This window comes from Lagopus leucura, unplaced genomic scaffold (assembly GCF_019238085.1).
Source record: "Lagopus leucura isolate 7727_CA_CO unplaced genomic scaffold, USGS_WTPT01 Super-Scaffold_100016, whole genome shotgun sequence".
Taxonomy (NCBI): Eukaryota; Metazoa; Chordata; class Aves; order Galliformes; family Phasianidae; genus Lagopus; species Lagopus leucura.
This window is the reverse complement of record NW_024962270.1, coordinates 406,643-424,248: the sequence shown is the minus strand read 5'-3', so window position 1 is coordinate 424,248 and position 17,606 is coordinate 406,643. Positions and strand designations below refer to the sequence as shown.

Sequence of the window (17,606 nt, the reverse complement as noted above, 5' to 3'; positions counted from 1 at the left end):
GGAGCGTGTATTCAGAGCCTGCTTTTCCTCCCAGCTTCCCAGTGCATCCCGGCACCACCTCTGCACATGGTCTTTGTCTCCTCCTCGGTAGAACTGAAGTCTGCATTTTCTGCTTTTGTGAATGGGTGTGTTGCTGAAGCAGAGCAATTTGGGTCTTGAAAGCAAGCCTTTCTTCCCTATTTGTTTCATAAGCTGAAGTTTCCCGTGCTTGCTAGGGTTTGTGCAAACTCCCCAGGGTTCGTATGCTGATGGAGAGCTTTACTTGCAGTCTATGGCATGTGCCACTGGCCAGAGGTTTAAGAGGAAGGTAAACCAGAGTGCTGCTGTGTGCTCCCAAGCCCAGCTTCCCAGGCATAGCAGTGATGAGAGCTGGTGTTCTGCAAGACTGGGAGGAGCTGCAGCCCCGGTGTGCTCAGAACAGTCCGTCTCTCAGCACAGTTCTGCTTACAAGCCCCACACGGCTCCAGTGTTAGCTCCTTCCCAAGTGCTTTTTCTGGATGGCTAAAGTGCTGGATTCTCAACTTCTGACCCAGCTAACGCAGCCTGCTGGTGTGGAGTCTCATCTGTCAGTGTGTGGCAGGCTGCTTGGGCTTTGCTTAGTTGGAGCTCAAGTGCCCTGCCCTGCTGCTGTCTTCTGAACCTGAAAACCACCCCCACCACCACCCTCCTCTCCTTGGTTCTTCTGCAGCAAAACTGCAGTTGCTCTGATAGGGTTTTCTTGACCGTTATTCTTCTTCTGCTCTGGGTGGGTGGAATCTGGTGAGTCTTGCAACAGTGTGTTAAAGAGCTCCGTTGGACCTCAAAAGTAAGGAAAAACAAGCTGATGAGGTGCATTTGCACCACGTAGGGGAGGCCACAGCAGGGTGAAGATGAGCAAGGTGCCAGGCTGTGTGAGCCGCAAGGAAGGGAAGGGAAGGGGGGGCTGAGCCTTCGGTTGTGCTCAGTGAACGCCCCGGGGAGCGGCTAGGGGCACAGAGCCCCCAGGCTGAGCTGGGCTGCGCCCACTGCTGGAGGCGCCCCTTGCTGCGAGCACGGGCTGCCAGGCCAGCTCCATGGCACGCACCCCCCCTTTGCCCCGTTGCACCTCTGCATAGGGCTGGAAAGCGTTGCTGGCTGTGGGACTGATGGAGACGGACTCCCTCGTTAACGAGAACGGACGGTTGTGAGCAGGGCGACTTCCTCTGTTCGTCGCCGCTTGTCCCCTTCGATGAGGATCAGTCTCGGGGCGCACATCGGCTGCCTGCTGGGGCTCCGCTCGCCCACAGCGTGACCGCGGTGCCACCGAGGAAAACGCGAGGGCTGGGGCGGGAGGGATCGCTCCCCGTTCCTCATCCTTGCCGGGGCCGCGAGAGCAGCAGCGTGGCCGAGCTGGGCGCTGCCAGTGGGCAGGCTGAACCCCCCTCTCCTCGTCTCCTTGCTGCCCGCGGCCCCCTCCTCTGCCGGCCCTGGGAGGCGGCTGAGCCTGCGCCAAGCGGCTCTTGGCTGCTGCCTCCTGCATCGCTGCATGCCGGCGCTGGGAGCGGGGCGGCTCTGCGGCAGCCCGAGCGCGGAGGTGCTGGCAGAACCCTGGGCGGCCCCGGGCTGCGGCCGTTCCCTGCCTGCCTCGAGGCTGCGGGGAATGCAGGGTCAGGGCGCGGGGCTGTGCCCAGCTTGGTGCGTGCCCTGCAGCCCCCCTGGCCGTGCTGCACGCTAACGCTGAGCAGGGGTGGTTGTAAGCAGCTCTGATAGCTTCCAGCCCTTCTGCTCCTTCCTAGAGTCGTGGCTAAATGCTGCTTAAGACACAGCCGGAGGGGATGGGGGGGGCTTATCACACACTGTCGGTGTGGGGGTGATGCTGGGCCTGCAGGAGGCTGCAGCTCGGTGGGCTGAGGGTTGTGTGTGGGTGGGTGATGCTGCACAGCTGTGCTCAGGTCCTGTGGCTGCAGCGACTGCATTAAATGGCAGCAGGTGGGCTGCAACAGGTCCTGCCCCACGTGCCCCCCCCCCCATGCTGTGGCCCCTGTGGGCCATGCAGCTTGTCAGCACTGCGAGAAGTGGTGCTGTGCAAGAAAATCGATGGCTGCCTGCTGGAGCTGAGCAGCTCCCGTGCACTCCCTGTGCACTGCAATGCTGGTGGTGGGGTGCAGCCCCATGGGTGGGATTTGCTGGGCACTGAGATGCAGGGAGCAGCCTTGAAGCTGCTGCTGGGGCTGTTGGCCCACACGGGAGTGTGAGCACTACGGTCCTGCTGGGAACTAGGCTGAAGCATGGGGTGACAAAGGGCAGCTCTGTGTGCAGTGAGCTGCAGTCCATCTGTAAGCAGTGTTGGGGCACAGGACACCCTCACTTGCTCCTACCTGCACTGTGCACGTGGCAGTGGCATGCAGGAGAGCTGCCACAAAGGTCTGCACTGAGCACAAGCATCCAGAATGGGGCACGGCAGCCGGCTCTGCAGAGCCTGTGCCAGGTCTGGGCTGCAGCTCCGGCAGCCCCAAACACGCAGAGGTGTCTGCTGGCAATGGCGTGTCCTTCCCTGTGAGCAGAAACCGTGGCTGACGCTGCCCTGGCGATGGCAGAGAGCTGCGGAGAAGGCAGACGCACCCAGCGAGACCCAAATCCGTGCCCTGCTTCCAATGATTGCTGTAATCCCATCAGGCAGAATGAAGCAGCAAGGTGCCCCGCCGTGGGCTGGGGGAAACGTGGCTGCTGCTGGAGGCTGTGCGTGGCACGGAGCAGCCCTGTGCTGAGGAGGAACAGCAGGGAAATGGGGGCGGCTGGGGGGACTGTGTCACGGAGCACAGCTCTCTGCGGGCTGTGTCTGCTGAGCCCGGAGCTCTGCGTCTGCCACGGGGGGGTGGGAGGGGGGCCGTGCCGGGCCCCAGAGCTGAGGCTGAAAGCGAGGATTCCAAAAGGGAGCTGATGGATCCCCCCCGGGAGGTGGGAGGGGCGGGGGCTGCTCCCTTGGCTATGGGACAGCACGCCCAGGGGGAGCCCCGATGGGTGAGGGCTGTGCGGGCACCGCAGGGCTCCGGCCGGGGTGGGTGCGGGGGGCACTGGGAGGGGGCACCGAGGCGTTGCGGGGCCGCCCAGGGATGCTGAAGGACGCGCGGTGCGGCGGTGCCGTATCGGGGGTGCCGGTGCCGCCGGGCTCGATCCCGACGCCCGCTGCGCTCGGGGACGGTGCGGCTCCCGGGGCCGCTCGGTACCGCCGGCGGCAGCGAAGGGGTGCAGCGACGGCGGCCCCTCCCCCGCCCGCCCCCGCCGTGCTCGCGCCGCGCGCTCCCGGTGCGGGGTCGGGCCGGGCTGAGCGCAGCGCGGGGCGCGGAGCAGCCGCCGCCGCCCCCGGGATGGCCCAACCGCGCCGCCGCCCCCGACGGTGAGTGCGCCCCGACGGCGCCGCGGGGTCCGCACCGGGGAGGGGGAGAGAGGGGCGGGGGGGGGGGGAACCCGCGGGGGGGGGCGGTGGGGATCCCGCGGGGGAGGGCGGGGGGCGGCGGCTCCCGGTGCCGCTGCGCGCGGTGCGGGGCGGCGCGGCGGGGGCGGGCGGGCGGAGCGGCGGTAACGGCGGCGGTAACGGCGGGGGTTAACGGGGCCGGATGAGCCGCCGCGGCGAGCCGGCGGGTTGCCATGGCGACGGGCTGAAAGGGGGATTGTGCGACCGCCCAGCTGCGCGGCCCCCCCCGGCCCGACCCACCCGCTGCGGTGCGGTGCGGTTCGGTTCGGCGGGGTTCGTCCCCATCCCGGCCCCGCACCGCCCGCAGCGCCGCGCCGCGCCGGGGGGACCCCAAACCGCGCCCGTCCGTCCCTGAGCGCGTGGTGCGGGGCGGTGCGGGGCGGTGCGGCCGCCGCGTGTGTGCGGGAGCGGAGCTGCGCGGGGTCCCTCCGCGCTCGGCGCTGCCGGTGGCGAAAGGAGAGCCGTGCGGGCACCGGGCCGTGCGGTACCGCTGTGGCGCGGCGTCCCCGTCCCGAGGCCGTCCCAGCAAAGCCCCCTCGCCGCTGCGATTCTCCTCCCGTCCTTTGAAGGCAGAAGCGCCCCGCACGGGGCGGGGGTGCGCGGGAGCCCCCGGGGAGCGCCGTGCCGCCCTCGGTCCCCGAGCATCCCAGCCGCGGGGCGCTCCCTCGGATAGCGGATCCGCAGCCACCGGAGCCGACGTCTGCCCGACGGTGAAGCGCTGACATTTAGAGGTCACGCTTTTAGCACTGTGCATGTCTTTGCTTCATTTGCATTTGCAGTTAGCCCAGATCTTGGCTTTGCCGCTCGCATGTGCGGTTGTCATGGTTACCTGTACATGGTTCCATGCGGAGTTGGGTTGGACACCTGCGGGCGCGCAGCTCCGCGCCTCTCCAGCACGGGGCAGAGCCGGGGGGCAACGGATGGAGCACCGGGCGCAGCCGATGCAGCGCAGTGCCATTCCAGCGCCGTCCGCCTGCACACAGCCCTGCTTTGCCCCGAATCGCGTGTGTGGGGCAGCGCCGCTGGGGGGGGGGGGGGGGCGGGGGGGCGGCGGAGCACCCCGCACCTTGCAGCTGGGTCTGTCTCTTTCCAGACCTTCCGTGTGAGATGGGCAGGGATGCAATCCAGGGGAGTTCCGACGGGCGTGAGTCCTTGAGAGAGGGCACAGGAACGGGGGCTGCCCGGTCCCTGTTGGTGTTGTGTCCCCGTGGGAACACGGAAGGATGCTGCTGGGAACCGGTGTGGGTGGGCACGTGGAGCACAACCTGCTGCTTTCCACGGAAGGAAACTGGGGAATTCACGGCAAGGCACAGGAAGTCTGAGCGTGCCATGCCGGGGCTGTGCAGGGCGCAGCAATGGGTGCCTGAGAGCACAGGGCAGGGATAGCCAGGCTCTGCTCTGAGGGCTTCTAGTGCGGTGGTGGTTTGAACCCAAATGGCTCAGCCCCCTCGGGGAAGCTGGGATGGAGCAGGAGGCACGGAAGGCAGCAGAGCTCGTGGCTGCAGCTGCCAGGACCCACCTTGAAGCGTTCCCTGGTGAGCAGGGCCGTGCTGTTGGTTTAGGCACTGTCTGGGCTCAGCAGAGAGGAGGTGGTGCAGTGCACAGTGCTTCGCCCTGCAGCACGTGGGAGCTCTGCCCTTGCTCTGTGTTGTGTTTGCTGTGTTGGCTGCGCTGCAGGGAGCAGGCATGGGGGGGATGTGTGAGAGCAAAGCTTTGTGCCAGGAGCTGTGTTTGGGCTGGGGCTGCTTGGCGAGGAGCTCTGGGAGTGCTGGTAAGGAAGCCTTGCTCCTGACACTGCAAAATGCGGAGCAGCATAGAAACATCTGCTGCCTCCAAACCGAGTCTCATTGTGAGCACAGCCCGTGAGGTGCCTGGCATGTGGGGCAGCAAAGTGTGGGGCAGCTGGGGAATGGGGAGGTCCCAGGGCTCATGGGGAGGGGGCTCCTGAGAGTGTCCTTCAGTGTCAGGGTCCCTCCTGTGCAGAGTACTGGAGGAGCTTTGCTGAAGGTAACATTGTGGAGAGCAGGAGAAGCATTCCGGAGCCTGCAGTGAGACCTGTGGGTCGGTCACCATGGGGTCAGCCGGGTCCCAGTGCTGGAAGCTGCTCTGTTTGTATCTGTCTGTCTTCACCCTGCCCTGGGCCCTTAGGCAGTGCCCACAAGCTGCAGCTTTGGGGCTCATGTGGCTGATAAGAGATCCGACTGAGGCAGGGTTTGCTTCAGGTCTCTGTATCCAAAGGCCTGGGGGGCTCACCGGGGTGTTCAGGTGCCAAGATCGTGGTGCAGCTGCAGCAAGATGTTGTCTGAGGGCTGACAACATCTGAGCAAGGCAGGGCTCTTCAGGCTGGAAAAGAAACAACAAAAGATGGATATGATACATGTACAGGAATCACAGGAGGCCAGCAGAGCAGGGATGGAGGTTAACTGCTCCCTGTTTCTTTCCATGCGAGTACAAGGTCACATCAAATGCTGCTGGCAGGAGGTGCAAACCAGGAGGAGGGGTATTGCCTCTCAGCAGCGTGCTGCCGGGGCACAGGAGTCCTCAGAACAAGGTGTTGTGAACAGTGAAACCTTTTGTTGGCTCCGGTAGAAATGGGACAAGTTCAAGAAAGACAGGAGGTTCCCCGAGGACTGATAAATACACAGAGATGCACTTGGCCAGCCGCTGAGCTGCAAATTGCCCGTGCTTCAGACGAACAGCAAGAAAGCACACAGGGCAAGGTGGGCCCTTGGTTTGATTCGTTATGATGGGGAGCCAGCAGGGAGCATGGAGAGCAGGGCAGCCCTTATCCCACCCCACTTTGAGCTGTTCCCCTGGCACAGGGTGTCCCACAGGGCACGGGGTGCTCTGTCTCATGCAAGCTGCATTCTCACCCCTCTGCTGCCCCAGAGCTCATTGTACACGACGGGGAATCAAGATCCCATTTTCACCTCTCCCCATCTCCTCTCTGCTAGCCCTGCACTGCCTGCTCCGAGGGCAGGATGCGTCCCCTTCTCTGTCCCTGCTGCCCCTGCGGCCCACCATGTGTCCTGCTCCATCCTCGGCTCCCAGGGCATCCACAGGCTGCCTGATTTGCTCCGGTTCAGCTTATTTCTTAACACTAGGCAGCCTTTACAGTAAAACACATTAAAGGATTTTTGCCAGAGGTTTTAGGCTTTCCGCTTTTCATGCTTGAAGATAGAAAACAGGGGAGGAGAAAGCTACAAGGGAAAAATATAACATACATTTTGGATTAAATTTAAACAGCCTTCTTTCCTTGCTGCTGGCTTGCCCAGCCTCGAGTCCTGACAAGTGTGAGGGATTTTCAGAGCCGTCTCTCTGCTGGCCAACCCCCCATCCCTCATGTTCCTTGTGGTCTTCCGCTCCATCATTCCAGCTGCGGTGGGGTTTTACCCTCAGCTTTGCCCCCAGTCATCCTCAGAGGAGGAGGAGGATGCGGAGGGGCAGGGCGGATCCTGCAGCACCTGTGCCTGATTCGAGGGCACACAGTGTGAAATTCAATTTGTAGATAAGCTGTAGCAGGCCCTGGTGTCTGCGGGAGCCAGGCGGTGTCTGGAGCAGCCCAGGCTGCATGCATGGCGTGTCCTGCCTGCCAGCGCCCGGCCGGGCTGACGTCACCTCGTGCTGCTGCAGGATGTGGCTGCTCGGAGCTGTGCTGTGTTCTCCCAGGGTCTGCAGCCCCGCAGGAGCCCCAGCAGAGTGATGCTGACCCAGACTCATCCCTGGTCCCTGCGCAGGGGCAGGACGCAGCTGGCAGAAGGATGCAGATGCTCCGTTAGCAGAGCAGCAGGCAAGCAGGGTGGCTGGCAAGGGTAGGCACTGAGCGGGGCTGGTGGCTGATAATTTCCCACCAGCTCACCTCCATCTTCTCATCTTCCCTTCCTGATGTTTCCAGCGAGCCCTGCTTGCTGGAGGATGCAGAAGGAGCAGGCACTGCGCTCTCAGTCTGTGCTGTTTCTCCATCCTTCCCATGCGTTGCCTCGCTGGGTGCAGCTCCCTTCCTCCTGCCCCACTGCAGAGCTGTTTGGGTCTCCCACCCCCCAGGGTCACTGAGCAGTGGCTGTCATCCCAGGAGAGCCACAGTGCTGCCAAGTGGTGGATCACAGCTGGTGCCACCAGGGCTGAATGGGCTCCAGTGTAGTGACATTGGGTTGATCCCAGTATTCCCTTGCCACTCGTGGCTTTCTAGCATGCCTGGCCCCTCCTGCTGTGATTCCAGAGGAGTGGATCTGTCTGGATGCTGTGTGCATCCCTTGCACAGGGATTTGCTGTCCCTGTGGAGCCGCTGTGCTCTGTTGCCTGGCTGCCTTGCAGGCTGGCATCCCATGCTGCAAGGCAGGGTGGTGCAGGAAGGTGATGCCAGATAGCTTGTAAGCTTATCTCTGCACAGGGAAACTGAGTCACTGCAGAGTGATTTGGGTTTCATGGAAAAGCCGGTTCCTGCTTCTCTCCGACTGTTTTCCTCATGTTTATTCTTTGGCCTGGTGTTGATTGCCTTCAGTCTGGATCACCTCCGTGACCTGGCTCACAGTTCCACCTACAAAACTTTGCTGAGCTGACAAATCGCAGTGGGCAGCGATATGAGGCAGAAATAGGTGATCAGACAGGTGGCAGTACAGGAAACGATCCTTTATCAGCTCTGCTGCTGGGACCGGAGGCTCTTACAGCCACATTCCTGATTACAACCAGTGATTAAGTGGTTTTGGCTTGCTGCTTCGAGTCAGTAAAAGTGAAACACTGACAGCTTATTTTGGGTGCAGCTATTCCCGTTCAAAGCACTCTCGGATTTTCTTGTCCACCCTCTCCAGTCGCATTTGCAGGAAGTCTTTGTATTTTAAGCTGCAGTTGGTTCCTCTCTGCCCAGCCCACCTCCTTACATTTATAGAGCCTCCTCCAGACCACGCTATTCCATGGGAAGCATTGGCTGTGCATGCATGCTGCTCCCTGGTGCTCTCAGCTTTCCTTGAGAGATGTGGGAGACGTCCTTGTGTTGTGTTGTTGGCACAGGCAGGAGCCAGGGCAGGGCAGAGCTTGAGGCGAGCTGCCCTCCGATCCATCTGGTCATGGGCCTTGGCGTCCAGAAAGGGGCTCAATGGACTGGTGTACAGGAAGCTTTGTAGAAGGACGTGCCATCAGCAGCTGGGTTTCATTCTTACTGTCTTATTCGGGGCGTTTCAAAAGCTCCATCGCATGGAGCCAGCCTATGTGTGGCACTGATGCCTCCTTTCTTTAATAAATATCAATCCCGCTGTTGATAAGAAAGATGAACGCGTTTGGATGCAGAGTTTTGGAAGCTTATTCCTCTGAAAAAGTGTCTTGTGTTTGTGTGATTGCTTCCTAACGAGGCTCAGCCACAACGAATGGTGTTAACCGAAAAAATGGGGTGGTTGGTTGGGAGAGGATGTGGAAACTGCTACTCCAGCAGATGCGAGGGGGATGGCAGCGAGCAGCTGGGATAATGTCAGTGTGAAGCTGGGGAAGGAAGTGTGGGGAGCTCTGCTTGCGCCGACAGCGCGCGCTTTGCTGGGTGAGATTTGCACTCCAGTCGCTATCTGCCGAGTGTTGATCTCAGATCTGCGAGCGAGCTTACATTGCTTTAAAGTAGGTGCCTGGTGCTTGTTTGTGATGTGTTGGAGAGCGAGCATGTTGTCTTGGCGTGAGCCCTGCGCTGATGCCAAGGGCTCGCTGGAAGCAGATTGTCAGTTTGCTCTCGAGCAGACGTCTGGAATTTCTGGGGTTCTGTAGCTGCTCGCGCTGTCGGTAAACCTGCTTGCACAGAGCGGGCGTTGGAGGAACTCTGCCATTTCCAAAGCCCCGCTTCTCCGGGCAGCGCTGTGTCCCTGCGGGGGGTGGTGCGGGGCTCTCGGCTCGCGGTGCTGAACGGACAGCTCCGGGCCGCCCGGCAGCGGCTGCGGGCGGGGGGGAGAAGCTCGCCCCGGGGGGGGGGGGGGAGGAGGCCGGGCCCCCAGGGCAGCGCTGATGGCACCGGGATGAGGGAGCTCGAGGAACGTGTGGACAACGCTCTAGGACAGAAGGTTTGGATTTTGGGTGGTCCTGCGTGGGGCTGGGCTCGGTGGGCCTTGTGGGTCTCTTCCTGTTCGGGTTCTTCTGTGGTTCGAGGTTTCCAGGAGTGGCTGAGGACGCTGGGTGTTGTCATGCTTGGAGAATGGGAGGGTGAGAGGTGGTCTCCTTACTCTCTACAGCTTCCTGAGCAGGGGACGTGGGGAAGGAGGTGCTCGTCTCTTCTGGTTGTGACAGAATGGCTCGAAGCTGAGCCAGGGAGGTTCAGGCCAGTCATTAGGAAAAGGTCCTTCAGCGAGAGGCTATTTGGCAAGAGAGCAGGCAGTGGAGAGGTGGTTGATGCCCCATACTTGTCCATGTGTGAGGCATCTGAGTAATGCTCTCAGTGATGTGTTTTAACCTTGAATTGGCCCTGAAGTAGTCTGACACTTGGACTCGGTGATTTTTGCAGCTCCCTTCCAACTGGCACTGCTCTGCTCTCCTCTGTTCTATCTGTCCTGCCTGCCCATTTAGGTCGCCCTACAGCAATGCCCCATCTGGCTATTGCAAAGGGCGCAGGAAGCAGCATGTGCAGCATCCCTATTGCAGAGGCTTCTCCTCAGGGCTCTGTGATCTGCCAGCCTGGGTCAGGCGCTCCTCCTTGGCTGCCAGTTGTTCTGGCTGGGGAGCAAGTGCGTGTGTGTCTGTGCCAAGGCCGTGGCATTGTGTTTGCTGTTTAGACAGTGGTTCTCATTAGCCTCTGCCCCTGCAGAGAAGCGCTTGCGAACTGAATCTGTGGAAGCAGCAAGGTGAGGGAGAGAAAAGCCGCTGCCGTTTCTTTGTGCTGAGATCAGGGATGCGGCAACGTGAGATAATCCAGATTATTCCTACCCAGAACGTGGCACCGAACGGCCTACTTCCAGCAGCTGTCTGTGAGCAGTACAGGAGCCTGGCAGCCCACCAAGAGGCTGCTGCTGCCCTCTTCGCAGCCAGAATCCATCCCGTGGAGCCTCTTGCTAACACGGAGCAGATGCTGGCTGTGCACGTGGCCCCAGCTTTCTGCACGCTCCTGGGGCACAGTGAGTGGGAAGGTCAGTCGCAGTCGAGCCCAGCTCAAGGTGAACGGACCCGAGCCCAAACTGCCCAGGCTTTCAAGCACAGTTGTCCTCGAGTCCTCTATCGAGGCCGCCAGCTGCTCGCATTGGCAGTATGGGCGCTGACCGCCCCGCTGTCCCCACTGCAGCGCTCACTGCCTGTCCTTCAGCAGTACTGCCGTTCTGCCTAGTGATGCTGAGAAACTTCCTGCATTTTTTGGAGCTTCTGGTGCTAAACCGGAGCTGGAAAGGAGCCAGGCTATGCCACCCACTGGGTTTGTGCCTTCTGGAGCAGACAGGAGCAGGGCATCAAACGATGCGCTGGATTCGACACCAGAAATATCTGAAAAGGCTGCAGTGTGGGCGAGGAGAGGGCTGCTTTCCTCCTGGTGTCCTTCCCGAGGCAGCAGGCTCTGCTCCTTGGTGAAGGACCTGCTGTCACAGCAGGAGGCCATTGGCGCCGCAGCAGAAGTAGCACTGCAACCCTGTTTCTAAAGATTTGGCGTAATGTTTTTTCTGTTCTGAATGGGAGCTCTCGAGGATTTTGGCACGTTGTTGTCAGAGAGCTTCTGTCCCGTGTGTGTTCCTGCAGTGCTGAGGAACTGAACTGACACTCCTCGTGAGGTCTCTCGTCTTCTCCCCAGGGCAATGGATGCGCAGTGAAGTGTCTGGTAGGCTTCTGGTGCTCAGCTTTTGTTTAAGCGTTGTGATGCTGTGGGTAGAAGTTAGGAAAGGCAAGTCACAGGGAAGCACCTGGTGATTGGAAGCAAATGAGGGTGAGGTTTGTGGCTGCTTTTCTTCTGAGCCACCGGCATGACTGTGGTGCTGAGCTCTAGGAGGTCGTGCAGATGATGCTGGGCTCTGGGGAAGACCTGCAGAGCACAGAGGACAGCTGTGGTGAGCTGCGCTCTGCTGGGAGGCTCCCAAAGTGCTCTGCCCCATCAGAGCCTCCCAAATGCTGCCAGTTTCGTGGCCAAGATGGCTGTTGTTTGCCTGGATGGCATCAAACAGAGGGCAGGGAAAGAACAGGCCAGTCAGGGTAATGCAAAGTGTGTGGGACCATGCAGGAGGGACTCAAAGATATCCAGCTCTTCAAGTTGGAGGTTAGGAAGAATTTCTTCTTTGAAAGAGCAGTGCTGCACCGGCACAGGCTGCCCAGGGAGTGGTGGGGTCACTGTCTGTGGAGATGTTCCAGAACCATGCGGATGTGACAGAGGGATGTGGTTATGGGCACGGGTGTGTGGGTTGGGGTTGGGGGGTCTTCGTCATCTCTTCCATGCTGAATGAATCTGTGATTGTAAGGTGTCACTTGGTCCTTCCACCTGCCCTTTGTGGAATTTGTGCCTTTGCCTTTTCCTACTGCACGCCTGTCTTTCCTTTCTTAATGTGAATTTGTCTCCTGCCCAGCACCAAGTTCAGCATCAGACTGTTCTGGGTGGGTTTTGTTTTTGCAGCAGCCTTTACATGTTATAAAGCTGCATCTGCTGACACCTCTTGTCTGCACCAGCACCGGTCTCCCAGGCTTTTGTTCGAGGCCATGCTCCCTGGGCTTTCTTGTGGCCTTGCTGGTCTTCTGTGGTCCATCTCAGCTGGCCCAAATCTTTTGAGGGAGTGAAGTGGCTCTTCAGAGGAGAACATCATAATTGCTTCATGTATCTTTACAAGCTGGAGGAAAGCAGAATAATTAAAGGCACTTCATATGTCTTTATAAGCTGTCCTTTCTCTCATCCTTCTGTACTTGCCTGACAGTGACGTGCTGGCTCATGCTCCATCTGTGCAGCCCTGTGACCCTTCTGGCAGCAGTGCTGTTGCCTTTTCTCCCCCAGCCCACATTGACGCTGTTGGTTTCTCCCATCAGCGATACCTGGCTGTGCCCATCCCCTCTGAGCCCTTGTTCCAGCCTGCCTGTTGAGTTCCAGCCCTGGTCTCCGAAGCACTGGGTGACGAGTGCAGATTTTAAAATGTACTCTGTTCTGTCATTTACATCACGCAGGGAAAAGCTGGACGGTGGCAGCAGCAGGGCAGACCTGCCTGAAGCCCTGTGCATCTCCTCTTAGTGTAAGCGAGACCCACAGCTGACCACTATTAGTGTGCACGAGCTCTGGGGCACAGGGACACATCAGCACAGTGGTGCTGCAGCTTCTGTGCTCTGTGGGGTTTCTGTAGCATCGCTGACCAGGCACTGGCGAAGGTGTGGATCCAGCTCATCTGGCTGGCGCGGGGACGCCGGCTGTGCATCTGCAACCGCAGCTTGGCGGGATCCGCCTGCTCAGGTTTCCATGGAGAGCGTCTTGTTGTTGGGGAGGGAGCAGCCTGGCAGACAGTACAGTCATGGAAATACCGATACAGCGTTTGTTTTCCAAGATGCATGAATAAAATCATTAACAGTTAGCAGTCTCACTTCCTCCGCTCACACCACCCGCCCTCGGCGGTCTGGCAGGACGACCCGGGATGCCCGCGGTGTCTTTATTCTCCAGGCTCCTCGCTCACACGCTCATCTTGGTACCCCCAGCTTGGCTGCATCTGCCCAAGCGAGCCGGGTCTCACTTCCAGTTGGCAGCCTCCATTTCCTACTGGCAGCCTCGACCACTCGCGGGAGCAGCAGCAGAAGAAGCCTTGGGCAGCTCACCCTGGGGACACTCAGCTGCCACGTCTCATGGGATGCAATGAACCTTCCTCAGAGGGAATGTCTCAGCTCAGATCTCTGTTACTGCACGTGCTTGGGAAGGCTGGTGAAGTTCCACGAGCAGAGTGGAGGCGGCCATGTGGGGCTCCTGCGTCCAACAGCACTGCTGGCGGCTGAGCCCTCGGTGGAAAGGGCTGAGTGCTGGTGTTCATGGCAGTCTGTCAATATTAAATTAAGGCTAAATTCCCATCCTAAATGTTATGTTAACATGAAGTTACAGCGGAGAGCGCAGAGCGCAGAACAGCAATATGAGGGTAAGATGTGTTCCGGGGGTATTGTAATCATCCCAAATGAGGCATTTGAAACCCAGGGAGTTCCAGATTTAGGGTTTGCATCGTTTCTGTTTTTGTAATTGAAAAACAATCCAAACATGGGAAGGCTTAGGAGCGTGTTGCTGAGATTGTTTGGGTGCCTTTATTCTGCGCTGCGGGGACATGGGCAGATGGAGGAAAAAGGTCTTTAAAAAATGATGGAACCAAATCTGGAATTACAAATGTGAAAATAGCGTGATCTGGATTTTATTGTTAGCGTGTTGTGGCTCTCCAAGGTAACATTAGGGTTGTTGGGTCTTGACTGTGCATTTCTGTATCAGGACATGTTTGGCTATTGCTAATGCAACTCACCTCTAATGCTTCACAAAGCTCATAATTTGAGACAATTGCAAATCCTGGAGCATAATTTTATTTGTGTTATGGATGTGTACTTGGAACTTTAATTCTGTCATAACAGACTTTTTTTCCCTGTTTTTTAAGAGCTGCTAAAGAAGCCACGAGTGAGGATTAGAATATCATAATAACTGAACTCCAGAGGGCTGTAGGAAGAAGCATGTTTCAGTTATGGACTCTTTGTCCTGGTGACCCACGGATCCACAAGGGTGGGAGGTGGGTGGTGAATTCAGCCCTGATTTTGCGATACCTGGTGCTGTGAGAACCCTCAGCTGAGACATCTGGGTCAAGCCGTGCCCAGGGCAATGCATGGCCATGGCTCTGGCAGAGCATGGAGTCAGGGAAGCCCCAGGGCTGCGGTGTGTGTGCTCCTGCAGGGGGAGAGCAATGGCTGGGCAGTGAAATGGCTCTTCTGGGAGTCACGGTTGCTATCAAAGCTGCCTGTAGCTTCCAGGCGTGCCAATGAGATATGACAGTCATTAATAATTTGGCTTCATCCTAACATGTGTCATCCAAAGGAACCTGGGCAGATGATGTAGGCTGGATATCTTGCCTTCCAGCAGCGCTGCACACAGCAGTGGAGTCTGAAGCAGCTCCAGAGCCCACGCAAGAACGCAGCGACTGCAGCGTGCTGTGGGGGCCCAGTCTCATTGCACCCTGCAGTGCTGCAAGGCAGAGTTCAGTGTTGTGCTGAAGCATTGCAGAGAATGTTGGATGAATGATGGCTTTTTTCTGGAGCTGGGGCAGTGACGGCAGCGCTGGCAGTGGTTCAGTAGCAGCAGAGCTCGGGGTGTCAGAACACCTCGCCTGCCTCCCTCTATGCTTCTTTTGCTCCTGTGTTGTGTTTCATAGGCTTCAGCCCCTGTTTTGGTGATAGAACACCAGTGTAGGTCTTCTGCCCAGGTCTTGGGTGTTGCAGTGGGCGCAGCCACTCCTTGCTGCTGAACCTCCCCCCCCCCTCCCCCATCTGGAACTGCTGCTGTCTGCAGGCTGTGGAGCACGTCTGCTTTCCCAGCCTTGCTGCTCAGGCAGAGTGGATGCAGCAACATGATTTTCTGGGTTGAGTGTTTCTTATTATGCCTGTCAGACACTGATTTCTGAGCCTGTTGTGTTCCCTGGGCATACCAGGAGGGCAGGCACAGCACAGGCCCATTTCCTTAATGACCGGCAGTGAATTGCCTGCACATGTGCAGTGCAGATTTGAGACGCCCTCCATGTATTTTTTTTTTTTCTCTGCGGATTTTCCCCGTTGGATGAGGTGTTCTCCATTTGTGGAGTCCCTGCCCAGCTGAGCCTTTAACAGAGCGTCTTCCTTCCATCTGCACACAGCCCTTATTTTGTGCTCCAATTATTCCAAGGCAGCTCCGCTCCCCTCCGAGCTTTGGAGAGATTTACCAGGTGGGCACCTGAGGATGTTCTGGGGCAAAATGGAGGTGCCCTGTCGCTGCTGCCATCCCTGTCAGGGTAAGGAGATGTGGCTGAGATAAGGCCAGCAGCCTCCGCTCCCCTCCCCACGCAGTGCCCTCAGCAGTGCACAGGCACCCGGTGAGGCCAGGATGTGGCCTCTCACCAATGCTGGGAGCTCATGGGTGAATGTGGCCTCGGTGTGCACATGGAAGGGAGCTGGGGGGAGGCGGGGAGGCCCTTACATAAGCCCTGCATGCAGCAGGAGGAGCGGGGAGGGGAAGGGCAGTGCGCTGAGAATCCAGGCAGCCTCCAGCGAGGGCTCCCCAGGAGCAGCTCTGTGCTGACTCCCTGGCCTTGGCCATCCACCCATTATCCGTGTCCCCCACTGCCCTGCCTGGGGTGACGTGGAGGGGCTGCAGGACTGAAGCAGTGGCATGGAGGGAATGTGGCCCTGGGGCACTCTGGCTGTCGCTGTCTTGCTCACCCTGCACTTTGCACTGTGGTGCTGGGAATCCCTTGGTGGCATGGATGGGCTCCATGTGTGCAGATGGGTGCCGTCTGTGTGTCTGCACGTGCTTGGGGCATATTTGCAGCTCCGTCTCCCGGAGCACCTTGGATGTTCCCCTGCATCTCAGCCATGGTTCTCACCTGGGGAGGTAAGCGCTGGCTCCTTCCCTAAAGCAGGACAGGGGCTTCTGAACAGGGGATTACTTTGTGTCCAGGTAAGATTGGGTGCCCACAGCTCTACCACCCTTTCCAAGATGTCTGCTGTTAATTCCCTCCATCTCTCCACAGCATCAGCAATCCCTGCCAAGTCGGACCATTTGAAGGGGGACCGCAGCAGGCAGCTTGCAGGCTCTGAGAAGCAGTGACAAGTCTCTCCGGGTCAGCGTCCCTGAGTCGCTGGGTTCTCCTGCCCCACGGATTTGGCTGTTCCTTCTGGACAAACCGGAGGCTTGCTGTCATGGGGATGCACTGAACCCTCACCCCAGGAGCTTCAGGCCTGGATGTTGGTGCTGCACCTCCCAGACGATGTGGCTGATACTCTGGAGAAGCCCTCTCTTGCCCCCTGTTCTCCAAGTGCCTGAGCTGGTGGCCAGCTGGGACCTGCGTCTCGCCCTCTGGGTCCTGAGCTTCGCCTCGGTGGTTGTGCGCATGGAGGGCCAGGTCTACTCTCCCACTGTCAACACTCACTATGGGAAGCTACGGGGGGTGCGTGTGCCACTACCCAGTGAGATTTTGGGACCCGTGGATCAGTACCTGGGGGTGCCTTACGCCGCCCCCCCAGTTGGGGAGAAGCGGTTCATGCCTCCAGAGCCACCTCCCTCCTGGTCAGGCATCAGGAACGCTACCCACTTCTCGCCAGTCTGCCCCCAGAACATCCACAACGCCGTCCCTGAGATCATGCTGCCCATCTGGTTTACCTCCAACTTGGATATTGTGGCCACCTACATCCAGGACCCCAACGAGGACTGTCTGTACCTCAACATCTACATCCCCACGGAGGATGGTGAGTCCCCGGTGGGGCACCTGCAGGAGCGAGCGCTCTGGGAGGGTAAGGGGGGCTGCCCTGCCCCTATCCCTGCCCAGCAGCGGTTGGTCTCACTTGGGTGTTGTGTTTGAAGCATGTGGTTGTGGACCCTGCAGCATGCTGTCTGTTTGTGGAAAGCTTCCTCTGGCCACTCAGCTTGCCCTCAGCTGCCATCTTTGTCTCGCGTGCTCCTGCCCCTCCACGCCTCTCGGTTTCCCCTTCTTTCTTCCTCCACCTCCATGGCATTGTCATGGGTTCCTTTCTTGTATTGCTAAATCTGAATCAGACTCTCTGACTGCAGATCCACAGAGCGACAAGCTGGTTTGTGCTCCCCAGGCGCCGAGTGCCAGGTTCTGTCTTGAGTTGGTTCGGGTTTGTCCTTCCTCCCTTTTCCCACCCCCAGGTCCATGTGCTAGCCGTGGCCACAGGCTGTGGCCGCTGCTGGGAGGAACACTCTGCCTCTCGTGGGGCTGGGCTGCTCATGCCAAGAAGGGAACACAGAGCCCTTTTTGGTGGCACAGGAGCCCTTTCTGGGGGATTCTGGTGCAGGCAGGAGGCTGGGGGACATTGCAAAGTAGCTGCGGCCTAGTGTGTCACGGCTAGGCCTAGTGCAGTGTGCTGCAGCCTAGTGCAGTGTGCTGAGGCCTAGCATAGTGTGCTGAGGCCTTGTGCAGTATGCTGAGGCCTAGTGCAGTGTATTGTGGCCTAGCATAGTGTGCCGAGGCCTAGCACAATGTGCCAAGGCCTAGCGCAGTGTGCCGAGGCCTAGCGCAGTGTGCCGAGGCCTAGC

General features: G+C 59.1%; 1 protein-coding gene across 5 annotated transcripts in view; it reads left to right on the top strand.

The window, feature by feature from the left end:
- The first annotated feature begins 2,962 nt into the window (after positions 1 to 2,962).
- The window catches only part of NLGN3 (neuroligin 3), a 30,525-nt gene continuing 15,881 nt past the window's right edge, over positions 2,963 to 17,606 (top strand). For 3 of the 5 annotated variants that reach the window (XM_042876531.1, XM_042876530.1, XM_042876527.1), the window contains exons 1-2: positions 3,316 to 3,355; positions 16,081 to 16,795. In XM_042876531.1, coding sequence (XP_042732465.1) covers positions 16,318 to 16,795 — 478 coding nt within the window. In that variant the 5' untranslated portion in view covers positions 3,316 to 3,355; positions 16,081 to 16,317. Of the gene's footprint in view, positions 2,980 to 3,315; positions 3,356 to 13,434; positions 13,468 to 16,080; positions 16,796 to 17,606 lie in introns of those variants that run through there. The other 2 variants (XM_042876529.1, XM_042876528.1) reach the window with 2 other exon arrangements.